The sequence below is a fragment of the Syngnathoides biaculeatus genome, chromosome 2 (assembly GCF_019802595.1).
Source record: "Syngnathoides biaculeatus isolate LvHL_M chromosome 2, ASM1980259v1, whole genome shotgun sequence".
Classification (NCBI taxonomy): Eukaryota; Metazoa; Chordata; class Actinopteri; order Syngnathiformes; family Syngnathidae; genus Syngnathoides; species Syngnathoides biaculeatus.
In genome coordinates, this window is record NC_084641.1 from 10,102,526 (window position 1) to 10,113,642 (window position 11,117).

An 11,117-nucleotide genomic window follows, 5' to 3' on the forward strand; every position below is an offset into this window, starting at 1 on the left:
CCAAGTTTTCTGTGCAAAATAGCATACGCCACATTTTTGCGCGTACACACCTTTTCTACACAAGGCCCCAGGCCAGGAGAGGCAGAGGTTTTCAGCTACAGCCCCCAATGACTCTTACTACACTCAGACTCAGCAAAACAAACATGTTATCCTTTTTTTCCATCAGCTCTGTAAACAAATCGGTGATCAATTGGCCTTGGATTTTTGCTCCCAAATGAGGACATCCACTATTGAAAATGGACATTTTTTATTTTTTTATTTCAGACCTGAAGCTCTTCATCTCTTGACAACATACAATTAAGAACAAATAACATGCTTTTCATCTCGATCGTTAGACCACTTTCTGTTGCATCAAGCCAGGCGGCATCGTGGTCGAGGCAATGTTTTTGGACTCCACCCACTCAATGAATTTAGCCACATTGGTGTAAACGCCAAAGTACCCTGGGACGGAGCAACCCCGCCCCCAAGCCACCACGCCTGAAAGGAAGTGAGTAGAACCAAAGAGAGTGGTCAATGGGCTCCCGTCATCTCCATGGCAACTCTCCTGTCGACCCTCCAGGTAGCCGGCACACAGCATGTTGTCTGTGAAGTTGAACCTGGAATTCAGGGTGCAGTGGGAGTTCTGGATGATGGGGACAGACATCTTGCGGAGGATGGGGGAGGTGAGCACCCCTGCGGACGAGCTGCTGTGGTCGTTTCCTCCGCTGGTTCTCTTGCCCCAGCCAGAAACGGTGTGGTAGCGCTGCAGCAGTAGCTCACGCTTTGCCAAGTCTTTGGTCGGGAGGCAGATGGGTAGGGCGTGCCGACTTAAGGTCACAGCCTCACTCAGGTGCAGCAGCGCAATGTCGCTGTCTCCCGTCGCTATCTTGTAATCCTCATGAACAAACACCTTGGAAACTGGGATTCTTTGTTCTGTGCCTTCGTCCACATCCAGGTTGTGTTCCCCTGCAAACATCAAGTAATGTTTTCTACACGTTACGGTTCTCATACATTCAAGAAAACCAACAGAACCCACATGTGCAACTACTTGGCGACCATTGTGGCTGATGTAGGTTTCACGGTGGGGGGTACCATAAATCAAGATAGGTGGACAAAAACGTAGACTGATAGAGAGATAAGAACATCATTAACAGGTAACAATTATTCTATTACTTAACAGAAAAAAAAGTACTTTCTTTATGCTATGTGTAGATGTCAAGACTCTTGGAGTCCTGTCATTTTTCGACATCTGTGGACTGACAGGAAGATCACCCGAGAATGGAAACACAAATAACCTGGTCTTACTCAGCAGCATTTATGCGGGTGGGAGCATTTATAGAGCTGGAATTTAACACCCTACTTTAGTAGTATCTTTTAGTTTTTCACAAAGACTGACCACGCATGTACAACACTTAACAAGAATCAACGTGCAACCCTCGATGCGCCCTAAGCCGGACTTTTGGTTACAAAATGAGTCAAACAAACATAAGTGATTTAATTTTACTCATCATTAGCTTAATAAGCTACTATATATTGTGCTCATCTAAATTCATTATATTATTATGTTTTATTTTCATTTTCACTACCCCACTTTTGACTCGGCAGCCCCATCCTCACATGCTGCCAGAACTTGTCTGACCTCAGAATCTCAGCAGAGTTTGTCTTGGTTTGCACTTGGATGGAATACCAGATGCTAGGGTCGGGCGGTAGGTCAATCACATGCTCTTGTAAAAAAAAATAAGATGGGATCAGCAATTGTGCCTCATGAAATTGAAAATTCAGATTTATGCTCGACTAAGCAGTGTTGTGACCTCTATAGACCAGAGGCAAGGATTGTTCCTCCAACAGAATAGAAGAAAGAAACCTGAAATAAAACCTTGGCTCTTTGGGTCGACCGCTTGGGTTGAAACAGAGAGAGAGCTGAGGGACAGTGTTTAGATGGAGAAACAAAATTTATCGAGGGGTTGAGGGACTAGAAGAGGGAAGACAGAACAATGCCCCCCCCCCCCCCCCCCCAAAAAAAAAAGCCATATCAGCAACAGTGACAGATACTGGTAGTAACAGTAACATGCAGATGAATGTGGAGGTGCAATATTGCCGGGAGGAGCAACCACAGGGGAGCAAGAGAAACAGAAAGAGAAGCAGGTTGGTAACATATTGATACATATATGAACAGTGTAAGCAAGTTGATATATTGAAGGATAGAGAGAAGAAAAGAGGAACAGAAAAAAAATGATGATTGGACCACAGGATTAGTGGTTGAGGATGACATCATTGGTTTGACAGTAAGCATGTGCCTACCTGCCACTACAGTAAGTTTGTCAGGATTGATTTCGTGGACACAGTGAGCTGCAGTAAGGATCTGGTCAGGATGGATCAGAGTGCCTCCACAGTGACTGGCGCCGTTCAACTGAATCAGAACCTGATTGGGGGGGGGGGGGGGTCATTATCATTATACGTGAATAGTCGTCTGACTCTCTGCGTGTTCTGGTATTGGCGGGCAATGAAGAAAATTGATAGATGAAAATCACACTAATTGGTACTGTGCTTAGGTCCATTCAACACCAAACATTTGGTTCTTTGATTTGTGTAAACGCTAATGCATGGCACACTACGGCCCCATTACAGTAAGTACTGAACCCAGAATGTAAATAAGCTCCAAAGTCAGGATTGTTACAGTAATGCTGTCTTGTATCATGAAGTGACGGCACACATAAACAGCTTGATAAGAGCTTGTAATCACACTGCAGCACAGTACCATAAGCCTCAATATGAATGAATCAGCAAAATGTGTATCGACTTCTGGTTTGGTTTGGACCTGAGTGCCAAATGCCAATTTACAAGCAGTTCATGAGGACAATTACACAGCATTGCACTTTGTCAGTCGTGCTTCATGTTCAGAGTTTATGTTCTACCTGCCAGGGGCACTCCCCTTTGGGACAATGACTGGCTCCAACAAGCCTCGTCTGATCCATCATACTCTGATTGGTTGGAGCCAGTTGACCACATGGAAATTCCACTGAAAGACAGAAAAACACGTTTATGAGACTACGTGCCGTGACTAACTACTGGCCCCTGGGGTCCACGAGCCACAACCTGGTGATCTGTAAAATCATTTGAAATGTGTCCCATCATATTGTGACACAGCGCATCATAAAAATCTGACATTCCTGCATGCGTGTGGCATTCCTTTCTTGCTCAGTCTATTTCAGGTTATTCCAAAAGAAGCCCACCCTGAGCAATGCACTGTCGCCCATCCTCGCCCAGAATGTAGCCGTCAGCACAGAAACATTCGCGGCGTATCTCTGAGTCCCTGCAAAAGTGCTGACACTGGCCGTTGTGATAAATACACTTGAGCGAGTCTTCAAACACTAAAAGAGAGGAAAGGGTGGCAGAATGAGCAATGACATGACCACATGCACAGACTCACTGAGTTGCTATTTTACTGCAATACCCATCTGACAAAATCGTCCCTCAAAGCCTTCAGGACATTGACACTGGAAGCTGCTTCCAACATTGACACACACGCCGTCGTTAGCGCACGGGTTGTCTTTGCAAGGGTCTCGACCTGACGCCGCAATGATTCAAAATGGCAGCAAAAGTTAGACAAAAGAACAGGAACAGAAATTGGTCATTGAAATTAACCTTGACTTACGCTCATATGTCTCCCAGAATTGCCTCTGTGGAATAAAGAAAAAGAAAAATATTTTATATCTTAGTGCAAATCATAGCAATGTATACTACACATAAAGGTGGCATTAGACAGCCAGTGTGCTCCCGCGACCCTCGTGAGGATAAGCGGCTAAGAAAATGGATGGATGGAATACTGAACATTTATGTAGATCATTCCTGAAAACGTGCAAAGACTGACAACCGTGTACAGTAGTTCTCATTAGTGACAATATAGCTTGAAAATGTTTTTCACCATTTCAATTTAACATTTTTTTTTTTGGGGGGGGGGTATGGCTGAAATTAATGCAGCCCTATGGGGGGCACAAACCAGTGCAATCTGTAGGCCGGTCCCAAGCCCGGATAAATGCAGAGGGTTGCGTCAGGAAGGGCATCCGGCGTAAAAACTGTGCCAAACAAATATGAGCGTTCATCTAAAGAATCCCATACCGGATCGGTCGTGGCCCGGGTTAACAACGCCCGCCCCCGGCACTGCTAACCTGCAGGGCGTCGGTGGAAATTCAGCTACTGTGGGTCGAAGACAAAGAAGAGGAGGAAACCGGATCCAGCGTCAGAAGAAAAAGAGGAATGCACAGAGCCTACAACTGAGTGTAGGGACTTTGAATGTTGGGACTATGACAGGAAAAGCTCAGGAGTTGGTTGACATGATGATTAGGAGAAAGGTTGATATTCTGTGCATCCAAGAGAGCAGGTGGAAAGGTAGTAAGGCTAGAAGTTTGGGAGCAGGGTTTAAATTATTCTACCACGGAGTAGATGGGAAGAGAAATGGAGTAGGGGTTATTTTAAAGGAAGAGCTGGCTAAGAATGTCTTGGAGGTGAAAAGAGTATCAGATCGAGTGATGAGACTAAAATTTGAAATAGAGTGTTTTATGAATAATGTGGTAAGCGGCTATGCCCCACAGGTAGGATGTGACCTAGAGTTCAAAGAGAAATTCTGGAAGGAACTAGACGAAGTAGTTCTGAGCATCCCAGACAGCGAGAGAGTTGTGATTGGTGCAGATTGTAATGGACATATTGGTAAAGGAAACAGGGGCGATGAAGAAGTGATGGGTAAGTACGGCATCCAGGAAAGGAACTTTGAAGGGCAGATGGTGGTGGACTTTGCAAAAAGGATGGAGATGGCTGTAGTGAACACTTATTTCCAGAAGAGGGAGGAGCATATAGTGACCTACAAGAGCGGAGGTAGAACCACGCAGGTAGATTATATTTTGTGCAGACGATGTAATCTGAAGGAGGTTACTGACTGTAAAGTAGTGGTAGGGGAGAGTGTAGCTCGACAGCATAGGATGGTAGTATGTAGGATAATTCTGGTGGTGGGTAGGAAGATTAAGAAGACAAAGTTAGAGCAGAGAACCATGTGGTGGAAGCTGAGAAAGGAAGAATGTTGTGCGGCCTTCCGGAAAGAGGTGAGACAGGCTCTCGATGGACAACCGAAGCTCCCGGAAGACTGGACGACGACAGCCAAGGTGATCAGAGAGACAGGCAGGAGAGTACTTGGTGTGTCATCTGGTAGGAAAGGGGAGAAGGAGACTTGGTGGTGGAACCCGAAAATTCAGGGAGTCATACAAGGAAAGAGATTAGCGAAGAAGAAGTGGGATACTGAGAGGACTGAGGAGAGGCGAAAGGAGTACATCAAGATGCGACGTAGGGCAAAGGTAGAGGTGGCAAAGGCTAAACAAGAGGCATATGAAGACATGTACACCAGGTTGGACACGAAAGAAGGAGAAAAGGATCTCTACAGGTTGGCCAGACAGAGGGATAGAGATGGGAAGGATGTGCAGCAGGTCAGGGTGATTAAGGATAGAGACGGAAATGTGTTGACTGGTGCCGGTAGTGTACTAAATAGATGGAAAGAATACTTTGAGAAGTTGATGAATGAAGAAAATGAGAGAGAAGGAAGAGTTGAAGAGGCAAGAGTGAAGGACCAGGAAGTGGAAATGATTACTAAGGGGGAAGTCAGAAAGGCATTACAAAGGATGAAAAATGGAAAGGCAGTTGGTCCTGATGACATACCGGTAGAGGTATGGAAGCAATTTGGAGAGATGGCTGTGGAGTTTTTGACCAACTTATTCAACAGAATACTAGCGGGTGAAAAGATGCCTGAAGAATGGAGGAAAAGTGTTCTAGTTCCCATTTTTAAGAACAAAGGGGATGTTCAGAGCTGTGGGAACTATAGAGGAATAAAGTTGATGAGCCACACAATGAAGTTATGGGAAAGAGTAGTGGAGGCTAGACTCAGGACAGAAGTAAGTATCTGCGAGCAACAGTATGGTTTCATGCCTAGAAAGAGTACCACAGATGCATTATTTGCCTTGAGGATGCTTGTGGAAAAGTACAGAGAAGGTCAGACGGAGCTACATTGTGTCTTTGTGGATCTAGAGAAAGCCTATGACAGAGTACCAAGAGAGGAACTGTGGTACTGCATGCGTAAGTCTGGTGTGGCAGAGAAGTATGTTAAAATAGTACAGGACATGTATGATGGTAGCAGAACAATGGTGAGGTGTGCCTTAGGTGTGACAGAGGAATTTAAGGTGGAGGTGGGACTGCATCAGGGATCAGCTCTGAGCCCCTTCCTGTTTGCAGTGGTAATGGTTAGGCTGACAGATGAGGTTAGACTGGAATCCCCTTGGACCATGATGTTCGCAGATGATATTGTCATATGCAGTGAAAGCAGGGAGCATGCAGAGGAACAATTGGAAAGATGGAGACATGCACTGGAAAGGAGAGGAATAAAGATTAGCCGAAGTAAAACAGAATATATGTGCGTGAATGAGAAAAGTAGAGGGGGAAGAGTGAGGCTACAGGGAGAAGAGATAGCGAGGGTGGACGACTTCAAATACTTGGGGTCAACAATGCAGAGCAATGGAGAGTGTGGTCAGGAAGTGAAGAAACGGGTCCAAGCAGGTTGGAACAGCTGGCGAAAGGTGTCTGGTGTGTTATGTGACAGAAGAGTCTCTGCTAGGATGAAGGGCAAAGTTTACAAAACAGTGGTGAGGCCGGCCATGATGTACGGATTAGAGACGGTGGCACTGAAGAAACAACAGGAAGCAGAACTGGAGGTGGCAGAAATGAAGATGTTGAGGTTCTCCCTCGGAGTGACCAGGTTGGATAGGATTAGAAATGAGCTCATTAGAGGGACAGCCAAAGCTGGATGTTTTGGAGACAAGATTCGAGAGAGCAGACTTCGATGGTTTGGACATGTTCAGAGGCGAGAGAGTGAGTATATTGGTAGAAGGGTGCTGAGGATGGAGCTCCCAGGCAAAAGAGCGAGAGGAAGACCAAAGAGAAGGTTTATGGGTGTGGTGAGGGAAGACATGAGGGCAGTTGGGGTTGGAGAGGAAGATGCAGGAGATAGGCTAAGATGGCAAAAGATGACACGCTGTGGCGACCCCTAACGGGACAAGCCGAAAGGAAAAGAAGAAGAAGAAGAAGAGTATGGCTGAAATTGTATAAAAACTTGAGCATTTTCGTTTGCATCTGTGGTTATCCATCACAACTCCCATGCTGCAATTTGCGAGCTGCCTATGCCTTCTTCTTTTCCTCTCGGCTTGTCCCGTTAGGGGTCGCCACAGCGTGTCCTCTTTTTCCATCTAAGCTTATCATGGCATCTTCCTCTCTTACACCCACTATCCTCATGTCCTCCCTCACAAAGTCCATCAACCTTTTCTTTGGTCTTCCTCTCGCCTGGCAGCTCCATCCTCAGAAATCCTTCTACCAATATACTCACTCTCTCGCCTCTGAACATGTCCAAACCATCGAGGTTTGCTCTCTCTAACCTTGTCTCCAAAACATCCAACTATGCCTACGACCCACAAAAGATTCTTCCGTTCAAACAGTCTGGTGGCGTGTCCAGTTTAGAGTGCCCATCATTAGCTGTGAGTGTGTGCATGTTACCCAGGGAAATGCAGAAGAGAAGAAGAGATATAAAAATGCCCAACTTCACAGCCTGCACCGAGGCTGGGAATTTGTGCTGGGACGGCCACTTTTGAGCGCCTTGTTGTCGTACAGAGCAAAAGCCCCACAACGACCCAGATATATTCCAGCTTTCATGAGCTGCGCTCGTCCTCGTGCGTATTTCCCGCCTTACTATGCTTCTTCCACCACACCGTCAAGTCACAAACCAAAGCCTGGAATCTGGTTTTGGCTGTGTTGCCGCTCGTAATCCCACCTCCTGGAATACCTTTTGTGGTCGGATCATGCCCATATCTACATCACCAGCTCTCGATTCATGGGCTCTTATGGTTTCCAACCTCCTTTGTTCAGGTTAGAGGAGCATATGGTGGCGTTTCCTGCGTTGCAGGAGCACCTTTGACCTGTCCATTTCAGTGGAGGGACGTAGCGCTGAGGCTTCGGAGCTCCATCGCTCCCCTGCACCTGAGTACAAGGTGGGTCAGACTGTGACTTCCGATTCCAGACTCAATCCTGCAAACTCACTCAGCACTTTATTGGTCCTTTCCCCATCACCAAACTCATCAGTCCCACATCAGTCCACCTTCATCTTCGACAATTGCTCAAAATTCATCTGTCATTTCTCAAGCCTGTCTCCACCTTCATTCCCTCTCTTCTGTTTTTCCCAACTTGCTGACCTCTTCCACCATACCGTCAAGCCATCCACTTGCTTACACCAACACCTGCCAAATGCTTCCTTTCTCGACGAACTGCCAGTACGCCTCAAGTATTTCTGAATTCCTTCTCAGTAAATCATTCTCCATAAAACTTCTTCAGCCTCTGCATGCTTCTGGGTCCAGTTAAAAGTGCATCATTTGGGAGGGGAGGGAATGGCTTTACGTTTCACGATTTTAAAGCCTCATAAAGCAAGTTTCTTTTGGGTTGGCCTGTTAGGGGTCGCCGTAGCGTCTCATCACAGATTAAATGCTATTTGTTTGGCACAGTTTTTACGCCGGATGTCCTTCCTGACGCAACCCCTTGTGGGGAGATTTTAAAGTCTCATGCATGGCTATATTTTCAATCATTTAATCCAACTTTGAATGCTAAAATGTCTGTACCATTAGTTATCTGAAATGAAGCGTAATCATTTGCTACAGAAAAGGCTGAGTACATTTTTGGCTATATAGTATTTTTCACCTTTTCATCTTTCATAAATACACCCACTGCAGATACGAGTGCTTCTTAATAGATTCAGTTCCTTCTTTGTTTCTTCCACAAACTTTGTCACTCACCCTGTCATTTCCATTAATGCCACTGGAAAGAGGCTCATTTGTTGCCGCAATAAACCAGAGGCAACTTTCAGCTGAAGTGCAGAGATGAGCCAGCCTCATTAGATCCACGCAACGGCGGACAGCAAAATAACATAATTTGTAAGGAGCTGTTAATTGTATGTCTTTATTTTGATGAGTGTTTCTTTATACAAGAAGTGCAGTTCAGTGTGGCACCAGCATTTTCTCTGTCGATAAAGATTGCTCTGACTGCCAAAGGCTAAAATTCTGAAATCGATAACAGGACTTTATATACAGTAAATGTGACTATTTAAGCATGCGAGACATTTACCCATATAATAACTTGGTGGGTGGGGAAAAAAAATTGTCCACCATTATTCATTATTATTGAAAGTGAGCCATTTTTGTGTCTGACTGTCCCATGTAATAAACCGCAGGCAGAAAGTATCTGAAGCTCGCTCATCATTTAAAGGAATCTTGTATTCGCAACACTAAGCAACGGATCATAACTTGAAAAATGTGTAAATTGGGGCACACCAGGTACCACCGTATGTAACAAGCCTCTTTAACTGTTGAGAAAGTTATGTCAAGCACTGAAAAGGTTAAAAGGCAGTGGACTGACCGTCTGGGTGTCGTCCTCAAAAACTTCTCTGGCTTCTTCGTAGTCGCAGATCTCCTCACGGCATTCCCTTTCCAGGTTGCCTTGCTTGAGTTCCTCCAAGAATCCAGAGTTTGCGCGGCGCCATCGGCTCAGCACGGCGTCGGCCTCCCGCTTTTCCACAAACACTTACGCCATACACACAGAATATACTTAAGAGTCCAATGATGGTTCGCAAACTTTTTTAAGCACGTTGAGGTTTGTAAAAGATCATCCAGCGCCTTGCGTCATTAGCACGCAAGCTGAGTGTGAACAGGTAGGAATTGATGGCGAGGTGTCCATAGAATTGACAACTGTAATTCCAATACAATTGTTACATTTGTGTTTGCTTTGTTCAAGAAACATACCGTACCTTCAGCTGCAACAATGGCGAACAGCAGAAGCGACAAAATGCAGCTCCTTTCCAACATGATGTCCGGCGCTCAACTTCCAAAAGTCAAATTTTAGTTCTGCTTATAGGAGAGGCCGAAGCTTTAAACAATACCCTCGGATGACCTTGACGACCCTCGGACTTGGCAAAACAAACACGTTCTGATTTTTTTTTTTTTTTTTTCATCAGGTCTGCAAACAAACCAGAGGGCAAATGGCCCTGGATTTTTCTCTCCTGAAAACGTGTGGCAGAAGTACAGTATCACATTACCAAAATGTTGGCAGAACATGTGCCCGTCATGAAGGTGTGCCGCTTTAGTTCGTCATACCACAGACTGATTAATTAGCCTTTGCAGATTCTTAATTGGCCAAGTTGATACGTTTGAAGAACCGAGCTTGATACAAGCAGGTAGTAGCGCCATGCTAATTCGAGGATTTTGAAGGCTCACTCATAATAAATGTATGGTTGGAATCTTGGCTCAGACTTTTCAGCTATTCACGTCAGGTTTGCTGTGTGAGGATCTTCCCGTGTTTGCTTTTGTTTTTCCTTGTGTAATGCCACTCTGTTTTCCTTCCACATCCCAAACGTATGCTTGTAAATTCACCCAAGACTAAATCATGGGTCACCAACCTTTTTGAAACCGAAAGCTACTTCTTGGGTAGCCTACTGATTAATGTGAAGGGCTACCATAATTATCATTCTAAGGTTGTTATTTTATGTGGAGACATTGCTCGTGCTAATGATTTCTCACAATAATTATGAAAGATTATCAATATACGACACTTTATTTCTATGAGTTTGCCAGTGTTAGTTTTCATTTTCAAATGATCACTTCTACCACATAACTAGAAAATCACAATGTCCCATCACTGGTTAGCTATTTTTAAGAACAAGTCTGTGTGCTGGCTATGTGATCCTTGGGGGCCATGTGGTGCCCACTGGTACCGTGTTGGTGAAGACTCCTTAAAATTGTGTGGTTGCATGTGTAAGTGTTTATCCATCTACAGTTACAGGTCCAGTTCAAGGTGGACGGTCTAAGTTAGCTGGGATAGGCTCCAACTCACCTGAGACCCTAAAGAGGCTACTGTCGTAGGGACAGAGCCCTGCTGTGGACTTTGGAGAACCCCCCCCCCCCCCCCAGTAAATCATACCCCTTAAAATAGATGTAATTGCCGACATTAAAGGTAGAGTATGCGGTTTTTAAACTGCGAGCAAGTTTTAAAGAATCCCCATACAGACGGCA

General features: G+C 45.1%; 1 protein-coding gene across 1 annotated transcript; it reads right to left on the reverse strand.

Annotated features, from left to right (window-relative positions):
- Nucleotides 1-271: 271 nt before the first annotated feature.
- On the reverse strand, nucleotides 272-9,914 carry f7i (coagulation factor VIIi). Its single transcript, XM_061808965.1, has 8 exons — nucleotides 9,857-9,914; nucleotides 9,469-9,632; nucleotides 3,635-3,659; nucleotides 3,434-3,547; nucleotides 3,213-3,350; nucleotides 2,895-2,998; nucleotides 2,281-2,401; nucleotides 272-945 (listed from the first exon to the last, which is right to left on the reverse strand). Exons 1-8 carry the CDS (start codon nucleotides 9,912-9,914, stop codon nucleotides 332-334), a joined length of 1,338 nt encoding a protein of 445 aa, XP_061664949.1. The 3' UTR covers nucleotides 272-331.
- Between the last annotated feature and the right edge of the window lie 1,203 nt (nucleotides 9,915-11,117).

What these genes read in the sequence shown, in the direction of transcription:
- f7i (XM_061808965.1), bottom strand. Translation starts at nt 9,914, where the DNA reads ATGTTGGAAAGGAGCTGCATTTTGTCGCTTCTGCTGTTCGCCATTGTT. An exon ending in ATTCTGGGAGACATATGAGC is followed by an intron (nt 3,548 to 3,634) that starts GTAAGTCAAGGT and finishes TTGCGGCGTCAG; the next exon opens with GTCGAGACCCTTGCAAAGAC. An exon ending in GGGACGATTTTGTCAGATGG is followed by an intron (nt 3,351 to 3,433) that starts GTATTGCAGTAA and finishes CCTCTCTTTTAG; the next exon opens with TGTTTGAAGACTCGCTCAAG.